The 24,995-nt window shown below is 35.9% G+C and overlaps 2 protein-coding genes and 1 non-coding gene across 5 annotated transcripts in view; 1 reads left to right on the forward strand and 2 right to left on the reverse strand.

Annotated features, from left to right (window-relative positions):
• LOC122418019 (myosin-VIIa-like) overlaps window positions 1-17,120 on the reverse strand; it is a 28,582-nt gene extending 11,462 nt beyond the window's left edge. For all 3 annotated transcript variants that reach the window (XM_043431999.1, XM_043431998.1, XM_043432000.1), the window contains exons 1-16: window positions 17,013-17,120; window positions 16,738-16,851; window positions 16,008-16,154; window positions 15,678-15,862; window positions 15,411-15,532; window positions 14,513-14,769; window positions 14,264-14,423; window positions 11,419-11,549; window positions 10,495-10,890; window positions 9,995-10,378; window positions 9,180-9,532; window positions 8,578-8,752; window positions 8,216-8,266; window positions 7,802-8,077; window positions 3,474-3,677; window positions 3,146-3,380 (exon numbers count right to left, since the gene is read on the reverse strand). In XM_043431999.1, the coding sequence (XP_043287934.1) occupies window positions 3,146-3,380; window positions 3,474-3,677; window positions 7,802-8,077; window positions 8,216-8,266; window positions 8,578-8,752; window positions 9,180-9,532; window positions 9,995-10,378; window positions 10,495-10,890; window positions 11,419-11,549; window positions 14,264-14,423; window positions 14,513-14,769; window positions 15,411-15,532; window positions 15,678-15,862; window positions 16,008-16,154; window positions 16,738-16,851; window positions 17,013-17,054 (3,232 nt within the window). In that variant the 5' untranslated portion in view covers window positions 17,055-17,120. The remainder of the gene's footprint in view (window positions 1-3,145; window positions 3,381-3,473; window positions 3,678-7,801; window positions 8,078-8,215; window positions 8,267-8,577; window positions 8,753-9,179; window positions 9,533-9,994; window positions 10,379-10,494; window positions 10,891-11,418; window positions 11,550-14,263; window positions 14,424-14,512; window positions 14,770-15,410; window positions 15,533-15,677; window positions 15,863-16,007; window positions 16,155-16,737; window positions 16,852-17,012) is intronic.
• Window positions 17,121-17,419: 299 nt separating this feature from the next.
• Window positions 17,420-17,493, forward strand: TRNAN-GUU (transfer RNA asparagine (anticodon GUU)). The gene has a single exon. It is a non-coding gene; the product is annotated as a tRNA-Asn (tRNA).
• Window positions 17,494-24,362: 6,869 nt separating this feature from the next.
• On the reverse strand, window positions 24,363-24,995 carry LOC122417754 (uncharacterized). The gene has a single exon (XM_043431550.1). The coding sequence runs from the start codon at window positions 24,993-24,995 to the stop codon at window positions 24,363-24,365; it is 633 nt and encodes a 210-aa protein (XP_043287485.1).

The raw sequence follows: 24,995 nt of genomic DNA on the forward strand, positions 1-24,995 counted from the left end.
TTTCAATCAATAACTTGATCTATCAGCTCAAGCCATGAAATAATTATTATTATCATTGAAAATATATGGATATTTCCAACATAAGGATACACACCTGAAAGTGAGAAAAATCACAACTCTTTTGTTTTTTGGCAACGCCATAGAAAATGGATATAATGTGTATTTGATAAAACAATAGCAGTTCGAGGTGTTCTAACATCATTTTTAGTGCCACCAAATGAATGACATTTTACCTATCCCAGCCGTGGGCGATGTTGGGTCTCGGAAGCGACGTCGTTTCTCATGGCGATATGCAGAGGTCATAAGATTTTTTTCTCTGAAGAACAGTGAGTTTTTCTTCTTCCATTGATCGATTTTGTTCCATAAATTTCAACCAAATTCCGTTGAAATAGAATGTCAGGAAACGAAGACTTTGAACAAAATTCACGATAAAATGGGGCAAAGTGGATACAAACACTTTTTCGCACAAAGAAAAAGCCTCTTTTACCCCATTTTTTTTATAAAATTAAAATTTTATTTTACTTTACCACACATCTGAGAAAATTAATCAAAATTGTCATAAGAGCCTTTTTTCGAGGGGAAGTCCACATTGCCCCATAATTTTGTTTTATATAGGATATGAGAAATACGTGTGAAGAAACAATTTTTTAATCACTCAACTGGTAAGCGAGTGAATCCATTACCGTGCCAAAACTGGTACGATCGAGTACGCCACTGTTCTTGATATTTCTGATTTTCAATACTCAACGCTTCAATAAAATCAAAATGCAAAAAAGAAAATCAAAATGCAAAAAAGAAAATCAAAATGCAGAAAATAAAATAAAAACGCAAAAAAAGAAATCAAAATGCAAAGAAGAAAATCAAAATGCATACAAGGAAATCAAAATGCAAAAAGGGGAAAAAAAGTTGTGCAAGAATTCATCTCAAGGCTAAAATCAACGCAGAACAAAAAAGAAAAATAGGGAAAAATCAAAATCAAAATCAAAATTCAAAACAAAAAACAGTGTAAAAAGGGAGTGTAAAATCCTATCGTAGCCTCCACGTGGCACACTCTGAGGTCGTGACTTACTGTCACCAGCTAATAGCGGGGGAATTTTGTTGAAAATATATCATCGAAATTAAATAATCATTTATATGTCAGTCCGTCTTCTTGGATCCACCATTCCGAATTTTCAAAATTAGAATTTAGATTCGAATTCAGCGGCCCAGAAAACCTTCGGATACCAAGTTTCATCGAAATTCATCTAAATTTGGAAAAAACGCATATATGCGTCCTTACCAGTTTTGGCACTGAAATTTTCGACGCACATATGCGTCTTTATACCAGTTAACTGGTTAATACAGCAATAGTTGATAGAACGTATGTAAACCGACACTAGCTTAACTGCTTATGGTGTCCTCTTGCCCCACGTTCTTCTAAAAGTACCATGTCCTTTTAAAAGTACAAACGAGATAAAAAATTGTTTAACCCTTTGAGGGGCAGTGGTACATATATGTATCACCCTTTATCCTGCAATGTTTTTTTATTATTGCCGTTGTATTTTGCAATACCTTTATACTACTATGTTGTTTCTAGTAACTTGAAGGTTCAAGCTAGAAGATACTCATGGAAAAAAGTTAAAAAAAAAATTGAAACCGAAAAAACTCGTTTTTTTCTAATTAATTGAGCTGTGCTTGAACGAAACGTCGGATTGCGTTGAATTTCTTTTACTTATACTTCATAACTAGTACTATAACATATATTTTTTTCAGAATTTTCGGCACGCTAGAATTTTCAAAAAAAAAATATTTAAATTTTCGAAAATTGAATTCTCAAAATAAAATGTATTATTTATAAATTGTTATCAAATATTACATTTGTTATTTAGAAAAAAAATTCAAGTAAAATTTTTTTCCCGAGCACTAGGTGCTAGCCGTAGTGCATATAAAAAATAGCAAAAAACTGTTTCTTACCGCTAGGTACGCAATGCTATGAAAAGTTATGCATTCGGAAGTGAAATCGGTAGAGCGTAAAAACAGGTAGGATTATTTTTCTTATGAAAAAATTAATCAAAATTCTGAAAAATGTTTAAAAATTTTTGAAATGAAAAAAAAAATAAAAAAAAGGAACTCGTTTTTCTCCATGTCCAGAACTAACGACGTTAGTTATCATGCTGAGAGGGAGAAGAATATAGTGACGAATTTTTAGTGTTTACAACACTCAATGAGACGTATGAATGATTTTATACTCATTGTGGTCGCTATATTGGATCCGTGATCTTGAACATTGGAATTCTGACGTCAGAATCATAATCAGTGATCGCAAAAACCTCTCTATACCGAATTTCGCGAAAATTGAAGGAAAAACCGCGAAATTAATCAAAAATAGTCGCGATTTTGGATCCGCCATCTTGAATTTCCCAATTTTGATGCCAGAATTGTATTCAGCAACCCAAAAAACCTGTAGAACACCTATGATTTTGGAAATTTGTTCAATAAAACAATGTGACCCTCAAAGGGTTAAATATCAAATATATGTTGAAAATATCCATATTTTCAATGATAATAATTATTTCATGGCTTATTTTGCGCTGATAGATCAATTTATTGATTGAAAAAAAGAAAAAAAATTCAATTTTCAAAAAAAGTTTTTTTTTTCATTAATTTTGAGTTTTTGAAGTATGTTCGCAGCCAAAAACGAAATTTTGCGGATTTTCAATGGACAAAAAATTTTCTAAATTTTTGGAGGGTGTTTTGTTTCGCCCACCTGTTCCGTTTTGCCCTATTCGCATCTTGACTCCTTCAGCCTATAAAATTTTTCTTTTTAAGTGTATGGATCAGTCACCTAACGTCACTTGAGATTTTCGAAATCAAAATTCTTTGACAGGGTTTGACCGATTAACAAAAGGCTCTGTCACCCTACGCAGGGCGATGGCAAAAATGGGCTGGCATTTTTATTATTTCGATTGGGTAAACAGTGTGGAAAAATTTCCCTTTCAAAAATTGCAGCTTCCTCTTTCGCAGTTTGCGTATAACCGACTGATTCATGCTCTTAATACTTGGCGTCAAGACGCTCCTGCATCTTTAGATATATTTTTGTAATTATATTGGATTATCTGTATGATATGTGATTTAATAGTTATGTGATATAAAACATTAAATTTACCTTTTCTAACGTCCTCGTGGAGCTTGTTTTGCCTCTTCAAGGTCATTCGAATTATACTTTTTTTTCTCTCATGATACATCATGTTTTCAAATTCTTTCGATCTTGTGAAACTCTTCGACAGAGTTTCCGAAATTGTGGACATGACGGTTTTGTTAGCCGGTGCCTCAATCGGATTTCTCGGTTCCGGGATATCGCCCATGAATCGCAAGATCGTTATCCACAGAGCTTGAGCCGACTGGTGTAAACAAACGATTGTTGAATTTTCATTATTACAGCCCTCGAAAAATGGCGTATCATCTTATAAACCGATAATTATAAAGTAACGTACCAACTGATCGGCTGGCAATGGCAAATCGAGTAGAGCTTGTTTCAATGGCCGCTTCGAATATTGTGGCGTAACGTTCGAGGCGAAATAAGTCGATGCGAATTTTCCAAAGTGATAAGACGAAAAATCAATACTGGCATTCTCTTCAATCGGTATTTCGAGAAAACTCGTCGAGTCATCGGGATTCTTCTCTTTGCGAACGAGATCCTAAAAAAAATGGATTTTTTTTTCTTTTTTCTTTTTTTTATATATCTACTAATCTGAATTAAAATCCTGAAGAGTTTTGAACAACGATGGAACGGAAAAATATAACAAGAAATTCGAGCAAACATTTTCCAATCTAAATATCAACTCTTTGAAAAAGTTTTGCTATGGTAACTCATGATAGGGCATCCACCTTCAGGCCCTGTGAGGCCCCAACATAAAATAGGACTGCCCTATGACCGTTTGTCGCATGGGTATCGAATAGCCTCGAGGCGTTAACGTTGACGTTCAACAATAAAAATGGAATCCTTTCTTCACAAACTATTTAAACAACCAATTGACAGACTAGCATAGTAATGTTGAGAGTGGTATTATGTGTTTTTTAATACTGCTCTGCTCCTTGGAAATCAAAATGACGCGACAAAGAAATCATTACGAATGATGAAATAATCTCTTGAGCACTTTTATAAAAAAAAAGCGTTCTTCACAGAACGAAGAACAACATTAAACTGACGATTTGGGACCAGAGAGTATACATTGTTACATTGTTCGTGTTATTGCGAGAAGACTGTATGTAGTCTTTCTAAATCGTATGGAGGTCAATTCGCGTAGAATGATTTTGAAAAACAGTATTCATGTTTCTCCCAATTCGAAAATAAATCCACTGAATAAATATGGCATTCAATGTCAAATCGACCATAATGAAATAAAAGTTATTTCGCAGGATACGCAGGTGAGGGGAATGAAAGTCTATTTTCACGGATATGACCAACCATGATGGCGGCGGCGATGTATATTCTCACGGCGAAATCGTATGGTGGGGATAAGCAGTTTTTAAAAAAGTTAACTTGACACGCAAATATTGAGTCCTTCTACTTTTGCAACCTTTTGCATAGTAATCCGGCATATTATAATAAAAACTGAATAAAGTTTCAGCACGACTGTGGATCATTGGGAACACTATTTGACGTTGGTGTTGGTGCATAACCTCGAACTAATCAAAACTGCTCGCCAGTATTTTGTCTGCGATCACGGGATAGTTTTGTTAAAATCACGCCGCGCACCGTGAGGATAGACACGAATCTGACCAACCATGATGGCTACCGCGGCTTTTCTCCTTGCCCCTGAGGCTTCACCCCCCTCGTCTAAAAGGGTACTTAAGGCTCCGTCCACGTATTTCCTACGTCCATGGGATGAAATGGTACTCATGATGATTAACTTAAAATTGTATTTCGCGCCTCTTCCTCAGAGATCACATGTGTAGTACTACCATTTCACGCTAGTGTCGTCACAAATTTAACATAAGAAAGAAATTTTCTGACCATCATACGCTGCCACCTGAGTCCAGACTCTTATTCTATGCCCGCTGCGATCTTCATTCTTTCATCTTGTGTTGGTTTCGTCACTTTTTTTTTCTCTCGTTGAAATTTTAAAGAAATGGAGAAAAGAAAATTGGTGAACGAGTATAGTTCATTTTCATCGGATAGTGAGAAAGAAAATAAGAAATTATGGAAGATTATAAAGAAACTTAAAAGAAAGCGGAAGGAACGGAAAAGAAGAAGATGCAGTAAGTATAAAGCGATTAGGTTTCTCATGATCTTGGATATTTTTTTTGTTTAGAGAAAAGAATAGAAAAAGAAGATTCATAAATTGGCATGCACTCGACTCTAATCGTGTTGCATATTGCAGTCAACTCTAATTGACGTGCGTCGTGTGTTCAGCTCTATCTGTTCGCACGTCCTTGTTTTTTGTCAAGGAAAGCCAAAAGACGATATATGTTTAACACATTGAGCAAAGACATGTGATACATTTTCTTTGTTTGGACTCTAATCCAAGCAAAAAGTGTTGTTAGAAAGAGGAAAGGGGTGTCTTCTTTCTAATGATAAGAAACCATTGATTTCTATAGATAAAAGATCGGCGTCTTCGAGTAGAGAAACGTCTCCTGTCGATCAAAATAGGTTAATCCGAAGCTGCCCTGAGGATCAAGGGCTTAAATCAGGTACTCCGCAGGAGTTAGAGACAAACGTGAGCCAACTTATTGTCCCAGAATTGCAAGAGGTGCGGCAAGAGAATGGAGACGATGTCAAACGATCGAGAAACCAGATCATGAATTTGAATTGGAAGCAGATATCTTGAGTACCCTCGGCTATAAAATAGTTTGCGATCAGGTCACAGGTCCTGATATTCATAAGAACGTTGCGACACAGTGGACCAGAATTATAGACAGGGGTCTAACAGCGGAGGAGATCAAGAACTTGATCGATAGATATCCAGTTCCAGTAAACTGTACGATTATAAATGCTCCTAAGTTGAATCTTGAGGTTAAGGCGTCAGTTCAACCTGGTACAGTTTTGCGAGATGATCGAATTGTTGAAAAACAACGGCGAATTGCGGCGTGTTTAACAGACATTGGTCAGGCAATTTCTGTGAGCCTTAAATTGCAAGTGCCAGAAAAATTAAAAATTTTGGAGCATCTAGGGACATTTGGACAACTTCTCACGTCGATACAACGTGAGGAGAGCATTATTCGGAAGAGTTTAATCCAGGCTAACCTCAATGCGTCATTCAAAGAAACATTAGCGAATGCGCCGACTGGTGAATGGATTTTCGGTAATGACCTACCATCAAAGTTTTCAAAAAACTTGATAGTTCCGCCCCGTCAGGCTTTCAAGAATTATTCGGCGACGTCGGGCGGATACAAACGCACCTATCCCAGCATCGGACACAAATCGGACCAGAAAAGGACATACCCAAAGAAGGATCGTCATACAAGGAAACGCCAATAGATAGCGGTGTAAGTAAGTAAGCGGGTCGTTTACGATATTGGAGCAACAATTGGGAAAAGGTTACGACTGATTCTCTAATTCTCCAATGGATTTGAATAGGACCAAAGATATACGAAAATCAGCAGTGAGACTTTTTATTTCATTTAAAAGGCCACATGCGATCGTAGGTACTCAAACTTTATCCCGTTGGATAAAGATGATAATGTTTAAGAGTGGTATAAGTATAGATACTTTTTCGGCATACAGTACACGTCATGTTTCAATCTCCGCAGCAAAATGTAACGGAGTTAATAATGATCTGATTCGGAAGACTGACGGATGGACAAACGACTCAGCAACTTTCGCTAAATTTTATGATCGTTGTTTATTAAGCGATGACAGAGATCAGTTCGCAAAAGTTGTATTAGATAGTTAAGCATGTGGTCATAGAGTTCGAAGGTTTGGTTTTCTGTATTATTATACTGTATGTTATATTAAAAAAATGTTTCTTTGAACTTGGGCCGTAACTTGCTTTAAACATCTACACATGTAATCTCTGAGGAAGAGGCGCGAAATACAATTAATGATTATACGAACTTACCTGTAAGTGAAGTTCTATCATGATTGTATGAGCGCCTCTTCCGAAAGAGATCACTCCCACCCACCCGTGTATCTCATTAGAGATCCCATTATTAGTTACGGCAGCTCTTTAAAGGAATGAAGTTTGCAGCGGGCATAGAAGAGTCTGGACTCAGGTGGCAGCGTATGATGGTCAGAAAATTTCTTTCTTATGTTAAATTTGTGACGACACTAGCGTGAAATGGTAGTACTACACATGTGATCTCTTTCGGAAGAGGCGCTCATATTTCACTTACAGGTAAGTTCGTTTAATCATTAATTTTTATAATCATTCTCGGGGGGCCCCGCCCCCCGAACCCCCCGCCGCAGGCTCTGCCCCCTTCGCCCGCGTTTCAATGTTATGCGAGCATTTAAAATCGACAAAGTGTGTGTGGGTAAATGGAGATGGATCGCGTTTGCTAACTATTTATTACCTCCAACGCACTCGGAATAGTCATATGAAAAATCTCGGTTTCTATTTTCAGAGACAAAGAAAATATTCTGCGCATGACAAAAAAAAATCGTCATTATTTTCAATATCGTAAAAAAATAAAAACACGATGAATTCGATAATTCGATCTCATGGGCGCGGCCGAACAGCCGCACCGAAACGTCCTGCTCCATCGCCAAGTTCCATCCACTCGGCAAGAAATAAAAATGATAATCATTACTTTTTCCGAATATCGCAAAAATCTTCGTGCATTATTCTTTTACCATAAAAAATTTCAACAGTTTCTGACTCACCGCGTACATATCACCAGGAAGTTCCTTCGAGATGGGGGCTTTAGGCTCATTCTCTAAAAACTCGAACATCACATCAATATTGGTCTCAGATTCTTTGGTCGGTTTTTCTATGTCCTTTCTGCCATCATAATTAGCCACGAGACGTTGAGCTTCGATCATTCTCTCCTCATAATTTTTTCGAGCAATTTCTGCCCAATCTTTCTTTCCCTCTTTTTTTATCGTAATTTCCTCGTTTCGTCGCAACTTTTCAATTTCGTGCATTTTCTTTTTACGCCACTGTAATAGATCATGCCTAGTAAATGAATGGCCTTGATACTTTTGAATTTCGAAGTGATTTTCAAATTTGACACATTTTACAAATTTCCGTTAAATATCTGAAATGCTCCAATCCTAGTTTGATCCTCGTTTTCTTACCTCACGTTTCTCCGCACAGAGCTTTCGAACAAGGTAACCACGTGCGCGAGCCTGGGAAGGACATTTTTCTATATTATTTCCTGTTTTTTTGCACGAATTTCATTTAGTTCAGTTGTCAAAAACGAGAATGAAAAAATAATTGCTTCGGAAAAGTTATGCAGAAAGATCTGAATCAAATCAAAATATGCAGAAAAAGTAAGTTGTAAAAAAGGAAAAACATCGATCGTAAAAATTTTTTTTTATCTTTTTTTCAGTATACTATATAAAATCCTTTCCATGGAGGGCACGGACAGATTCATTTATTTTATTCTAAACACTTTTCGATCAATATTGCTAATGTTGCATCCAATTCTCTGCCATACCTGCAATGCTCTTATAAGTTTTCGTTTCCGTTGATAATCCCGAGTGAGGATTCGAGATCTTGCACAAGCCTGGAATCTCAAATAGCCACGCACCATTATCCGATACCGTTTTCTCGGGCCGTAACCTCGCCAATTCTTTTGTATGATTATTGCTGATTTTTTCATTCTGGTGTATCTGAAAAATTGACACATTTTTCAAACAATGTTCATAATGATGAATTTGGAAATTCTAAACAGCAAATCCAATATGGTGGTTCCATATACCGAACACTAAACCAAACTTTGTTTATTCGAAATATAAACCAAAGAAATATGCCAAAGTTTTTGGCATATCTGGCAAATCTCAATCTTATATCAGATTTTCGAAATTGAAATGGTGGGAAATGAACTATGAAAAGAATTTATTTTTTTAATTCGTTACATTGGCTCTGTCATACGTAACTTTTTCGAAATTTGTATCCAGATTTCAATTCAGTGACCTCGAGAATCTACCGGGTGTGAGCTATACTACACCATTACTATAATTTGGATCTGTTTGTGAAAAATTGTTTGCCATGACACGACAAAATACGATTTCATGAAATTTAACGAATAACACGTACGCTTTCCTAGCAATCCAACTTCTGACACATTTTTGTATCCTCAGAATACTTTCATCGAGAACGCGATTTCTTTCACGCTCCAAAACTTGATCGGGTTCTTCTTTGATAAAAATTTTCGTACGACCCAGTTGATATTCCAGACTGTTTTTCCCTAAAACTTTAGTGCAAATATCTTCCGCTACGAGCCTCAGATTCGATTTTGTCCCCGTGAAAATTCCTTTCGCCAAAAAACGAAAACGATTCACGAACTCGTCGTAATCATGACGAATCGGGTAACCGGCACGTCGTATCCGCGCTGTTTCCATCATTCCTGAATATCTTAGCTGATGACAGCAAAGCGCGTTATTGAAAAGCTAGAAAAATTTATTTAACAGTTTCATCAACTATCTACAAAAATTATTATTAGACTTCTATAATTTTCAATTTTTTTATATATTGCTCAACGATTTTTCTAAATATGTGGCGGATTATTCAAAGTTTTTTCAATGGTTAATAGAATTTTTAAAGTAGTCATTTTTGGTTTGCGAAAATTATGGATCGAAAACTTCAATTGTTCCGGATTTTTGTATTTATCAAGTTTTTTCAAATTTAATTTTGAAGACACTTTATTTTCAATTGAATTTCACAATATTACTCATTCGTTTCAAGTTTTCTTTCATCATTGTTATCATCACTCGTTATCGAGATTCAATTTGTTTCCATCTATCTCGAAATTTTAATTTGTTGATGTTGAAAATTCGTTGGAAATTTGAAAATTATTCTTGATATCGAAGCGATTTTTGTTGCCAATCTCTAATTTTTTTTCTGTAAATTACCGAAGCTTTTTGTTCCTCATTGGGTTTGATGCACCTGATGAAAAACGGATTACAGCTTTCCAGTGTTTTCATCAACAGATCGAGGGAGTTCCGAAATTCTGAAGACAAAGTTGACGATCGCTTTTTGCCGTCAATACCAGTCGCAAGCTGATCCTTGGTAAAAATAGATTTAATAAAATCATTGGACGAGATGTTTATCAGTTGTTTTAAATCAGCCGAGAAAGTGTCCCGATTTTTGTCCAAAAAGCCTTTAACAACGTATTTAACCGTGCCAGCAAAGTGTCTTATACCGAAGCCCGTTTCGAGGGTCGATTTTGGCATCACGTAATTCCCATGATTACAGTGCAATTGATTTACTTTTGCTAGCAACGTTTCATCCGTACCCTGGAAAAGTAATACCGTATTTATTGATTAAGTTTTCAAAACAACTTCAATACTTTAAACCGAACGTTAAAATAATCATCAGACAAAACCAGACTTTTTTCATTTTTTGAGCCAACCTTCGGAAATTTGCTCTCCTCATCGATGAGGGCCATCACATTAACGGGCCTGGCCCCGATTAGATCCAAAACGCTCTGATTATCGAGAAACTCAATATGTTTCCAAGATATACCTTCAGACATGTATGTTTCCTGTTCCATTTTGAAAATATGCTTTACAAAGAATTGCTGCAAATGCTCGTTTGCGTAGTTAATGCATAATTGTTCGAAGCTGTTTTGATGAAAATTCTCAAAACCAAATATATCAAGTACACCGATTGAACTCATTTTGTGATTTTTTGGTTTGAATATCGTGTTGTTTATCTGGTTCACGATCATTATGAAGAGATGATCGTAAATTGCTTTGACGAACGCATCCCTCACTTCCAAAGCTTGCTCCTTCGATAAATTGCTAACCTTCAAGAAAATAATTTGAAACAATAATGAATAAACATACCTTTCAATTATTTTCGCGTTAAATTAATTGATTAAGGCTTTATTGCTACAAGAATAAATTTGTCCGCTAAAAACATTTGGATGGTTTTCAAAAATCGAATTACAGATTAGAAAAAAATTTTGAATCGAAGTAAGTAATGGATTTTGGGGTCTAATGCTGTAAGGGGGAATAAGTACAGCAATTTTAATGAAATGTTAAAAATTAAAAATTGAAAAGCTTCTTTTCTTTTTTAATGAATGGAAAAATTAAATTATGTGTTATAAACCGATGTGCTGTGGGTGAAGCCCGCAAATTTATTACGGAATGATTAATTCCTAAACAACTTTATCAGAATTTTATCATTTATTCAAAAATAAGTTTGTCAGTAATTGTGACATTGACAAATAACTAATATTAGTCAGCGTGATTGTTGAGTTGCTTTTTTGTATTCGATGAATCAAAATACATGAATACAATTTAAGAATTGAAGTAATGATTAATAACTTTACCACTCGATCACCGTGGGCAAAAATCGTTTTTTTTGTCAGCGCATCCTTAAGTGCTCGAAAATTAACTCCCAAAAGATCAGAAACTGATTTGGCATGTGCCTCGTTTTGTAATTCACAGGCGTCCATATTAGCTGTAGCGTAAAGATCAAATTAACAAAAACACAACAAAAGATAAAATATTTATTCGTTTTCTAACTTTTATCCAACAGATTGTTCTAAGTTATGGATATTGCGCGATTTTTTATTATTTATTCTGTAACAAAACGCTCCTGCCGACCCGGCCTGAACACCTCCATGCGTCGGTTCGAGCTACCTTAATAAAAAGGAGCAGGCGTGAAAGAAACGTGAGAACGCGGAATTTTGATTTTGAAGAATTTAACATTTCCGATTTATTCAATTTTGATCGATTTTACAGGATAAATTCGTTTTTGTTTTATTGTCGTGAAATATTCGCGATCGCGCTCGCAGATTGTGAGAAATTTTGTTTCGCTCGCCGTTTCGAATTGAACAATTTTTAATTTACGCGTTTTTCGCTTATTTTCCAAAATAAAAATAAAAAGGTTTCGATAATTCAAAAGTGTTTTGATTTTATACAACAACAAAAAATTATTATTAATTTGCAGCTATATAATCTCAAATTCGTACCATGACCTCTTGATTTATTGATGATGTTACGGAATTTACAAAATTTACAAAAATAAAAAGTTTTAGGTCTGACTCGGGCTCCGTTGTAACAAGTTTGATTTTAAAAAATTATAATCAAGAAAAATTTACAGAATTTACACATTCCCAAGTTAATTTGCAAAAAAAAAACCATTCCTGATTCTAGTAAGCAAAAGAAGAAATAAAAATAGGTTAAATTAAGGAACAAACCCCAGGCTCTGGGATTGAAACGGCACCGAATCGCTCCGAGATCCTGAGCATTTTCAAGGTTAGGTAATTTACTGTCCACGGGCTATGGGATTGAAACGTCACCGAATCCCTCCGAGATCCCGTGCAAAGGAAATTTGGAAAAGTTATGAATGGACCCTGGACTCTGGGATTGAAACGTCGCCGAATCACTCCGAGATTCCAGGCATCCAGGAAAAATTAGGATAGGTTAGGTTGCTTGCCAAAATCAGGAAGAATGTTTGAGGTTAGCCTTTTTGTTCCGAGTCAGAATTTTGAGGAAGGACTGCCCGCCGAATGAGCCGTGCAGCGCTTTTTATACCTGTTTCCCCACCACAAAATTATCAAACGCCGACTTTCTCTATTTCTGACCTGTTTTGCGCCTCTTTTTGTAACGTGATACGCTATTGGCTCCTTGCAATGATTCGCGTCTTTTCATTGGCCGATCATGATTTTGCCCGATGCGCCGAAATCCGCTTTTCATGTTTTTTAGCTTCTTATTCAATTGAATTGACAAAAATTTAATGAGAATTCTTATTATTTAATTATTTGAATCATTTGGCTTCGCTATTTTATTTAATCTTGTTCAAATTAATTTTATTCGGGAAATAGCAAGAAGTCACGTTCGAGTTCCTATAGCCAATGTACGCTCTACCCCCGCATGAGCCGTAAACACGCGTCTAGTTTTATTTGAATTGACACAAATTTTCTAGAAGAAATAATCTTTTCATTATTTTTCTTCGATTCCTTATAATTTTCCGCGTCTTTTGAGCCTAGTTACATAATTTTACGAGATTGTATTGAATTTTAATTAACAAAAGGAAAAAATGTATTAGTTCGTGTTTTTAAGGAAGCTCGGTCGCGTAGGGCCGGGTTCTGTGGGTGCATGAACGGGGCACCCCGTTTTTTTTTAAATGCGCATATTTGCATTACCAGAATGCATTATAAAACGATTATTAATCATTTAAAACAAAAATAATCAGTCACACATCAATAAAAAAAAGATCAGAAAAAAAGGTACAGTTTGACGTTACGATCCTGCTCACAAAAAAGTGGCAACGTCGAAATATAGAGAAAATAATTCAACAGCTAAAAATGACTTGATTTCATACATAAAAATAATATCATTCATACATTGAAAATAAGTATATAAATTGTGTTAATCGTTAAAACTTGTCGTTTTTATACAATTAATTCGTTTTTTTAACCTCTATGTACGCGTATACACACGCCCGGACGTGCGTGTATTTTTTTACAAATTTCAGGTTAGACAGTCGATACTTCAAATATCGCGCATGCGCTTCAGCGCTGTGCTGAACATTTGATTTCTGCGACGTTGCGGAATCGTCTCACCATCACGAAACGTCCCAGAACATCGAGTTTGTAGACATTTTAACAGTCAATATCTTTTTAGTTAGGTCGATAACTCCAAACTTTTTTGATACATTCTGAATCCTTACGATTTGGAGAACAATACTCTATTTTTTTTGTTTATTTCTGTTGCGTAAGTGCATATATATCCCTTGGAACACGCGTTTTGAGAGTGACTCTTCCATAAGACCCGTGTTAAAAATCCTAACTTTCACTATTTTATTCGTTCTTAAATGGTCGATGACCCCATCTGAAATTTCGCACATGTCATTATTGATAATCTAACTATGAGATATTAAAAAATTATTTTTTTCTGTTGCGCAGACATTCGCGACCGAGCCTCCTTAATATGCGACGCCGCTAGTATCGCGCTCCGCCGCTTGTTTCGGGCCTTTGCATTGCCCACCAGTACGACTACCGCCGGCCAGCAGTGACGCGGTTTACCGCCTTTACCGGTCGTTGTTCGCTCTCGGGAAAAAAATCACGCCGCGTCGCGATGTATTTTTGAGGTTATGGTCGGGTTTGAGTAAATTCGGGTTGTTCAGGAGGCGTTACGTTACAATTCTTTTGTTCTTTGTCGACTTACCAATCATCACGGATTTGTAACTGAGATTCCCGACGTGTAATATTGCAGCCAAAAGTTTCATGATATTCCAGAAATCGTTGTCACTAAAATTAAGGACTTTCATGGCTGCTCTCACATCCGCGAGTTCTTTGCTGTCGTTTCTGTTGTTACATTCACCACCCTGTAAATATTTGTTCCAAAACCCTTTCACTTTAAAACAGCATTCATCAATGATTTTTAGTTGAAAATTGAAATTGCATATTGTATTACCCCATTCAAATAATTGTAATCCGAAACTGAATCGATGCTCAATATATTTTTCTCTTCAGTGGACAATCCACGAAGCATGGAGTAAAAAATGTGATAATTTCTTTCTCCTTTCGATTGAGACACCAAACGACATTTTTCCAACAAGTATTGCTCGATTCTTGCTCCCTCGATGAGACCATTTTTGTTGAAATTAACGTCTATATATTTGCCGAATCTCGAGGAGTTGTCGTTACGCATTGTTTTCGCGTTTCCGAAAGCTAATTCATTACTTTTCATGAGATTTTGTAGATGAAAAATTTTCATTTGTGGAATATTTCACACGAGCATTCCCATCAAGAAAAATACTATTGGTTAATATTAGTTTATTCAGTTTTTTTTATTCTTCATCGGGGTTTCTATTTGTTCAACAATGTTTGATTCATTTACCATTTCGGGAAAAAAAAATTAAGAATAATATCGAATATCGAAAAAAAAACGATTTGAAAAAATGTATTTCTTAGCTTAAAGTCAACTTGATACGTTTTTTTTCAAACTCATAGTTATTGTAATATCTTTCCTTTCTCCATTGAAATTTTACCCTTCAAGTTGTTCAATTTATTATATTTGAGAAATGAATCTTATTGAAACAAACTTTTTAAAAATTTTTTAAATTTTTTATTAATGTTGAATACTTTTGATCATCATTTGTGAACATTCGGAAATCTACAAACGTGATTTAGACTCAGCGAAATACAACATTAGTCATGAATTCGTGTAATTTTTTCTCTAGAACGGTCCACTGATATTTTTTTTGTGTTAGATCGTTGTTACTAAAAATCAATTTCAATAATACAATTGAGCCTTAATCCACTCTTGTTTAACGACATTAACGTATCGAAATAGGTGGGCAAAAACGAACCTTCGAGGATTGGATTTGCCTCCAAAATTTGTTGCTCTATCCAAGAGTGTTCGCCACTTATCGCCGCGATATATTGCAAAATCAATTTTGTACTCTCCGTCTTGCCAGCTCCACTCTCGCCACTTTGATGCAAAAGAAACAATATTAAAAATGAGATCAATATTTTTAAGATCGAATTGAACCGAAAAATCAGGGCTAGCATTGAAAAAGAAAAATTAAATTTTCTGACAGTCTGAAAACGGAGTAAGAAAATCCCTCTCTACTGACCTGATAACTATGCATTGATCAGCACCAGTAGCTTTCATTTCGGTGTAACAATTGTCTCCTATTGCAAAAATATGTGGCGGTCCATCACCCAACTTTTTACCTCTATATTTCGCAATCTCCTTCGTAGTATAAATGTCAAGAATACAATAGGGATTTATTGCTATCAACATACTTCCGGTATACGTCTTAAAATGGAAAAACAAATGTTATTTTAAAAAAGTGAAAATAATTCGTATTAAATTTATTAATAATCATTTTCTTCCTGCCGTTAGCGTTTGGTTTTGATATGTGTTCCAACTGTTTGTTTATATAAATTACGGATGAACTCACGTAAATAAGATTTTTCATATAACGTGTATGCAAGTTCTTCAGTATCGCATACTCTTGCAAATCGCCGAGTTTGATTAAATCTTCAACACCATTAATCGAGGTAGGATGCATCGTTTTGACAATCCGATTTTCAGCAATCGTTTCTTCCTGCCGAAAAACCATTTTAAAAATGAATCAACTTAATTAAAATTTTGCTATTTATGCGGAATTATTGCTTAATTGTTTTACCATTAAGCTAATCAACAAAAAATGGTTCAGTAAAAAATTATGATCTGAATTTTCTTTTTTAAACAATAATTAGTCCGAAAATTCCTGGTCTGGTATAAACACAAATTTTCATTCCCAGCAAAGTACTACATCTGAAGTGATGTATTTTTCATATTTTTGTTCAAAGCTTCAACATAGCGTTGAAAAAAAATCGATATCTATAAGAAATTTCAAAAAGCATCCTTAGCGAAATTCGTTATTTTTTTTCTCAATCGCGATCAATGCATGTTCAAATCATCCTCAATTCAGGAAGGTCAAGTTGAGTGAGAAGAGATATCGTGATACGAGTTATTAGGAAACTCGTGAACACATGTGTAGAAATATGGACACACAATGTGTGACTCAACGAAATGAAACGATAAGATTATAGTACTTCGCATTTACGATAGCTACCGGGAACAATTATTTATTGACCTAAAAAACAAAAAAAAGTACTTTTACATTATTCTTTCACATTTCTTACCTTCCCATCGTCGAAACGTATTCTTATTTCTTTTCGATCTTTATGTACAATCTCACCCGCCAAAAGAATGTCGAATTCACCATTTCCAATATTTTTTATCCACACATGATCGCCCTTGATAGAAATAATAAAAAAATTATCTCCAAAGCTATTTTTTCATAGAACGATTTAAGTGTAATTATAATTTCGCTCGAAATTCCTCTATTTCTATTGTTTTACTATTCTCAAGACACTTTCGAGAGATGGTAATGAAAATAAAGTGAAATTAAAATCACCAATGCATAAGACGATTTGTTTGCAACGGCTTTTTCAGCCATTCCGCATAAATTTCGAGGGAAATAAATCTGGCCACGGGATTTTTAAGAACTGTCACTTTAGCGCAGTAGTTATCGACTAATAATGAATGCCATCGTACGTAGGATCAACTTTCTTATCGAGACTCGATATCGGCTTGAAGCTCTCGTTCTCTCACAATACCCGTCTTTATCTGATTTTTTTATTGTATAAAACTAATCATCGTTTTACCCATTGATTCTCTTCTTTTTTTCTCTATTGAAATTCAAAAAATAATACCGTCTTTTCAAAAAAATATTGGTTATTGAATTTCAAAGTTTCCGAACTGAAATAAGGAAAATTATTGCAGGAGAGTTCATGTTCAATATGTATGCAATGCGTGTCACATGCCTCCGTGGCGCAATTGGCTAGCGCGTTCGGCTGTTAACCGAAAGGTTGGTGGTTCGAGCCCACCCGGGGGCGATTATTTTTTTTTATTATCTCTTACTATAATAAAACATTTTTCTCGCATAGATACAAAAAAATACGATAACAATAAGCTGAAACGGAAAAAAAATTTCTAGGGTTTTTCCGAGTATATGAGGAAAATCAAAATTCCATTTTCATGAGAAATCGAACACTGATTCAGTAGCGCTTGAATATACAACCATGATATAAATAATAAAAAATGCACAATATTGTCATAATTACGGGGAGTTATGTGACTTTGGCTTTCGGAAAAATTGGTACAATTTTGTTAATAATCAAAGTATAAAATATAAAATGAAAATATTAGTTCCAAAAAATCCAACCTTTCACGCAGCTCAAACAATACTAGATATTGAAATAACTGACTCTAGACTAACGATAATAAACGACACATCCGGAAAAATAGACACTCTACCTTATGATAGCGATCATTCGGCAATTTCATTTACTATACAATTAAACAATGATAGTATTAAAAAAAGAAACTTGACACAATTACAACCGAGATACAATTATAAAAAATCCAATTGGAAAAAATTTGAAAAAAACATGAATAAAGACTATACAGAAACAATTCCCAATAATAAGAATCTAAAAAATAACAAAATTGTCAATTACATCAATAAAATTAATGAAACGATAATAAACACAATAGGAAAAACAATTCCAAAAATAACAACAATAGATTTTTTTTTTTAATTTGTATATCGAGGTTGGGGAAAATGCATTTACGACTTGGCGGGGGGGGGAGGGGCTTATAAGGCCCAATGTGTGCCGGACTCTCCATAGGGATGGTGCAGATTCGGTAGAGGGTAGGTCGAAAGTATACGTGGTGCCTCTAGCGTCATAAATCATAAGCTTTTGGGGGTAGTTTGCCTATTAAATGTAAGGATTAAACAGTACAATGCAAGTAATTAAATTTGGTTTTTCATCCATATCCAGTCAACCTTTCCGAAAAAGCGTGGAAGAGCACGGCAAACAATTATGCAAGGCTGGCCATGTCACCGATGTCGTGGAGACACAAGAGATTTGGAGCAGAAAAAAAGTAACATAACCTCCAAAGTAGTGGCACAAACCAGAATAAATAAAAAATACAATGTTTCGTTATCAGTTCGTATCATTTTTTATTATCCAATGGAAGCTATATAATTATAGCTTAAAATGACAGTTTTTGAATATTCATTTTTCAGCTGGATGATAATAGGAATATTATTGATGCGTGGTGCCAATGCGTTGCAGGTTTGAGTAAAAGCTGCAAGCATATCAGTGCTGTAGTTTTTTACATTAATTCTGCGCAGAGCTCCGCTTCGAAAACTTCATATGCTCAGCAATGGGGCATACCTGCAACTAAACAGTTGTTAGGATATGACAAAGGATGTAAAATGTAAAACATGAAAGAGATGCGCAAACCACTCATAATACATCCCCGATTGATAGAAGCCCTCAAGCCTTTGCAGTTCAAATCTAGCGAACTAGAAGATATAGGTCTGCAGGATGTGCCCTTGACCAAAATGATAAAATTATCTGAAACTTTGAAGACTTATATTGTCGCAGCTCAAACTCTTGTCGACCTTGCTCGCTTGTCTGAAAAACAGGAACAACAACAGAAAGCAGAAATTGTGATCAAAGACATATTGGCTCTCCAGCTTTTTAGCCAGGATATTAGTATTGCCGTACTGTTGAACCCTGATGTGGAAAGATTTTATCTAGATAATATTAGTTGCAATATTGAACATGCAATAAATATAGTTCTTGAAACTATATAGTAATCAAAAAGTGAGGATTGGTTCAAGCAAAGAATCTTGAGAATATCAGCCACAACAGCACACACCCTAAAAAGTAATTTGCGAAAAGATATTAACTTAGTTGTGGAGAAAATTTTACATCCTCCAAAAATTGAAAACTCCAGCCATGAAGTACGGTAAAACATTCGAAAAAACTGCTTTAGGAGAATATAAGAAGTTCTTACAAGAAGGATGCACAATAGTTCAAACGGGATTAGTTGTTAAAATCTCTCAACCATGGCTTTGCTGTTCCCCTGATGGCATTGTGCTTACCGGACGTGATTTTCATGAAAAAAGAATCGTTGAAGTGAAATGTCCACATTCGTGTATAGATAAGCCGGTCGTTGACAGACAAAAGCGGATAAGTAATATTCGGTACTTGAAGTTTAATGAAAATGACCTCTATTTGGTGGAATCGCATTCAATTTTCACGCAAGTTCAGATGTTGATGTATATTACCAATATTCAAATCTGTGATCTGTACGTTTATTCACCATAGGGTAGCGCGCTTTTAGTTATTGAAAAAAAGACTGAGTTTCTAGAAAAAGTTATACCGAAGATAACTGATTTTTATTTTAAACACTACTTACCAAAGTTGGTTTCAAAATTATCGGAAAGTTCGAATGAAACGAACTTCCGGTAGAACTTCCGTAAAAGCTTTGAAAAGATTCCGACATAATGTTAAAGTCTGCCAAGGCAGACAGTATTTTTTTACTATTTTCAAGATCGCAGCGAAATTGCTAAAGATATCGCCATAGAAACTTATATGGCTGAGTAGGTACTATATTCAACGTACTATTTCGTTAGTCATCACTTCCTTAATTATATAGTAATTTTTATGAAAAAATGCTTTTTGGTTGTTCATGTTTGATTAATGTGTAGCTTAAAATACACGCTTTATATGAATTTTGATACAATTCTAAAATGTACAATTTGTTTTTTTGTTTCGGAAATTTATGAGCTACATGAAAACTTCAATTACACTCATCTTTCGGGTTCTCTAATAATTGGGTTTTGTAAATTAACCAATGCGCATACTACAAATACGATGTCATCTATGTAGGGGAGCAAACGGATCGGGATTTTTCTCAATATATATGCATCTTTCATTCTCTGCATTATTCTTTCAATGTGAATTCGTACTGACGCTATATTGTAAGTTTCTTACGCCTCATCAGGCGTGAATTGCGGGTTATAAGCAAACGGTGGCATTACAAGAATCGCATTTTTATCTTGTAAACTAGTTTTAATATTCGGAAACCCCTTGTCCGCCAAAACTTGATCGCCAGGTTCGAGTAAATCAAGAAGACCGGAATCTACCGTGATAAAACAATCTCCAGCGCGACCACCATAGCAATCGGATAAAAAAGAGACAAAACCATTGGGTGTACAGCCCACCAAAAACTTTACTGTTTGTCCGTGTTCGTAATTTGAAAACATTAATACTTGTTGTGTCACACTTGATGGTACTTCTGTACGTATTTCAGTGCAATCAATTAAGACGCGAGCATTCACATATTTTTCTTTGAAAGCGTCGGATAAAGTCGCACGGACTACTTCTTTAGATGGCCAAAAAATAGTGTTTTTCAGTAAAACTTTCAAATACTGCAAAACCATAATAAAAATCCGATGTGCGATCGTTCGATGAATATCAAATAGACATGCCAGAGCAGAAGAACTCAATCCCAATTTCATTTTCATCAGGAATAATAGCATTTTATTTTTTTTTCTCAATTTAAAACTTTTTAAATCGGGCATTTTTTTTACTAAATAATTAAAGACCTCGAAAGAAACACCCGTTATTGAACTCATTTCTCTTTCGTTTTTAACTGAAGTTATTCCATGAAAACCAGAAATCTTCAAATTTTCAAGACTTGCGCATTGAATACCTACATCATTGGATTTTGGTTTGACAAAAGGAATATTTGCACTCGTAGCCTTGTTTTTGGTCTCTTTCTTCAAAGTGATATTTACTTGGACTGAAGTTTCTGATCGATCGCCATATATAATTTGCGAACAAAAATGATAAGTCTCACTGTCACTTTGTATATCGTGTTCTTCTGTTTGACAACCAATTGCTGTGAATTTTTCCAGCATGGTTGCTGTCACCACTTCCATTGAACTCTCCGCAGGTGAAAAAGGTTGATCAATGTTGTTTTCAAACTCCGCAGGTGAAAAAGGTTGATCAATGGTGTTTTCAAACTCCGCAGGTGAAAAAGGTTCATTGGTGGGGTTTTCAAACTCCGCAGTTCGCTTTTTTCGTTTTTCACTCCGTTGAAATCTTGCTATACGCTGCTCCATTTTTTTGTGGTTGATACTTTTCTTAGGGAAAATTTGGGGCAAGTACGATGGATGCTGAGGATGCTCAGATTTTTCGTTACCAAAAAAATGCGCACTGCATATTCGACTCGTTGCTAACGGTTCCCAATTTCTGGCACATGTGCTGAAAGAATTTCACATCAGTTACATTTTTAAATAACTATTTGAAAAAATTAACCTTCAATTAAAGTAAGCTAAAAGACGCTATTATTAAGATATTACGTACGTTTTTTAAATCATTTTATCTACTTACGTATTTTTTATAATTTCCATTATCCACAGTCGACGTTTATCATGCTTCCAGGTATGATGGCCGGCTGATGGAAACGAATAAAATTTTATTTTTGATTCACCAGCTCCGGCATTTTTTGTATTATTCTTGCATCCTTGAATACAACATGTTAGTTTCGGCATCTGATGAAAATGAAAGCAAAATGTCTTAACCTCAAAAAAATGTTTCAACTTATCTTAATTATGTACATGTAACGCTAAATAATTTATTATGCGAGTTTTTTAGATAGCTGTATACTTATACCTTTCATCTTGATGGAAAAATATAGCGAAATTATCACTCAATTTGTCGATTATTTTTGAAAATCAGCACTTTCAGTACTTTGATACAGATAGAAGACCCCCAAAAACTTTCACTTTTGAGCACTAGTGGCGCGGTAGTCTACGTGCACCATCCCTATAACGGAATTACCGGCTAAAAACCCTCCGAGATCCCGTGCAACGGAAATTTGGAAAAGTTATGAATGGGCCCTGGACTCTGGGATTGAAACGTCGCCGAATCACTCCGAGATTCCAGGCATCCAGGAAAAATTAGGATAGGTTAGGTTGATTGCCAAAATCAGGAAGAATGTTTGAGGTCAGCCTTTTTGTTCCGAGTCAGAATTTTGAGGAAGGACTGCCTGCCGAATGAGCCGTGCAGCGCTTTTTATACCCGTTTCCCCAGCACAAAATTATCAAACGCCGACTTTCTCTATTTCTGACCTGTTTTGCGCCTCTTTTTGTAACGTGACTCGCTATTGGCTCGTTGCAATGTTCGCGTCTTTCCATTGGCCGATCGTGATTTTGCCCAATGCGCCGAAATCCGCTTTTTATGTTTTTTAGCTTCTTATTCAATTGAATTGACAAAAATTTTATGAGAATTCTTATTATTTAATTATTTGAATCATTTGGCTTCGCTATTTTATTTAATCTTGTTCAAATTAATTTTATTCGGGAAATAGCAAAAAGTCACGTTCGAGTTCCTATAGCCAATGTACGCTCTACCCGCGCATGCGCCGTAAACACGCGTCTAGTTTTATTTGAAGTGACACAAATTTTCTAAAAGAAATAATCTTTTCATTATTTTTCTTCGATTCGTTATAATTTTCCGCGTCTTTTGAGCCTAGTTACATAATTTTACGAGATTGTATTGAATTTTAATTAACAAAAGGAAAAAATGTATTAGTTCGTGTTTTTAATATGCGAAGCTGCTAGTATCGCGCTCCGCCGCTTGTTTCGGGCCTTTGTATTGCCCACCAGTACGGCCACCGCCAGCCAGCAGTGACGCGGTTTACCGCCTTTACCGGTCGTTGTTCGCTCTCGGGAAAAACATCACGCCGCGTCGCGATGTATTTTTGAGGTTATGGTCGGGTTCGAGTAAATTCGGGTTGTTCAGGAGGCGTTACGTTACAATTCTTTTGTTCTTTGTCGACTTACCAATCATTACGGATTTGTAACTGAGATTCCCGACGTGTAATATTGCAGCCAAAAGTTTCATGATGTTCCAGAAATCGTTGTTACTAAAATTAAGGACTGTTTCTCGACACGAATTATTTTCGCGAAGAAAAACTCTGTTCAAGTTTTTACGCTTGAGCAAAGTAGTACACTTTGCTCAACAGTACACGTCCAACAGTACGTTGGACGTAAGGGTTGGAAATAGTATTTATTCCACCGATGTTAATTGAGGTCTAATAACAGAGTTTATTGTAAATAACAAGAATGATCGATACAAAATAGAAATGTACCACGACAAGTAAATTGTAGAAGTGGAGTTGACGGTTTTCGTTTTAAGACTGACTCTGACGATTCGCGACATCAACCTTCTGCCCGTCTCACGAAACACAATGTTCTTTCCAATGAACGCTTATTGGTTCTTTTTCCAAAAAGGGCTGAGTCAGAGTAGTTGCTTGTCGCCAATCACCAGAGGATGGTGAAGATCCTCCCTTTTGAGGAGGCGGTTTAGAAAAAATGCCGGACTTGTCTAGGCTAAAAAGACATGTACGGAAAAACCCGCTGTGCAATAAAATCTGCCACGCAGCTGAGTTAAAAATGCAGAAGAGTCGCTTGCCAGAAGAGTCAAGCGACAAACGTCTTGTTTTATGCTCTTTTCGTGACTTTTCTAACGCCACTCGATGAATTCATTGATACACCATGCTGAAGGGATTAAAAAATGCTAGGAGCTCTGGTGCAAAAAACTCGTGTTTCAATAACTTTCGGAAAATTCACGAAAGAGCTGGTTACCATCTGGCCGCCAGACATCGGGCATTTCCCGTCCGAACTAGACCAGTATTTTATTACCCCTTTATTACCCATCAGGAGTGAGAAAGACGATCTTTCTTGACGAGGTATATAGGTTGTTAAGACAAACCATTGTTGTATTTTAATTGCAACTTAAAAAATCTATTTCCTCGCGACGATCACAAACGTGTGACGCAACATACTCCCCCTTTGAGAGGGTTACGGATCAACATGTAATTTTGTATGTAACGTTCATAATTGTTCATTAGCACCCTTGCACATTTTTTCGCGTAGCACTGCTAATCCTGGGACGTCATCTAACAATGGCCTCAGCTTCTTGACGTTCCTTACAAGATAGCCGGTTTCTGTTTTGATCCGGACCGTTCGGATGACACCGTCTGGTCCTAGATGCGTTTCCACGACTCGTCCCATGGGCCACTGGAATGGAGTTTGATTGCCGTCCTTAATTAAGACGATAGATCCCTTATCAATGTCGCCAGTAAACCATTTACGTCGATTGTTAAGTTCGTTGATGTAATCTTTATGCCACTGGATCCAATAATGTTGCTTCAATTTTTTAATGTAACCCCAGGTGGACAATTGGTTTGCTGGTGTGTCTGTGAAATCAAGCTCGGGTACGCTCGTTACAGATTCGCCAATAAGGAAATGACCGGGAGTTAACGTGATAGGATCATTAGGATCTGATGACAAAGGAGATATTGGACGTGAGTTGAGAATACTTTCAATTTCAATAACTAAGGTATTCAAATCTTCCAGGCATAGCAATTCGTTGCCGACCACGCGTCTCAGATGATGTTTAAAGGATTTAACTGCTGCCTCCCAGATTCCACCGAAATGAGGTGACGCGGGGAGATTGAGTTCCAT

The sequence above is a fragment of the Venturia canescens genome, chromosome 11 (assembly GCF_019457755.1).
Source record: "Venturia canescens isolate UGA chromosome 11, ASM1945775v1, whole genome shotgun sequence".
Classification (NCBI taxonomy): domain Eukaryota; kingdom Metazoa; phylum Arthropoda; class Insecta; order Hymenoptera; family Ichneumonidae; genus Venturia; species Venturia canescens.

Bases quoted from the DNA above. Each gene is read 5' to 3' on its own strand.
- LOC122417754 (XM_043431550.1), bottom strand. From the start codon at position 24,995: ATGGAACTCAATCTCCCCGCGTCACCTCATTTCGGTGGAATCTGGGAG.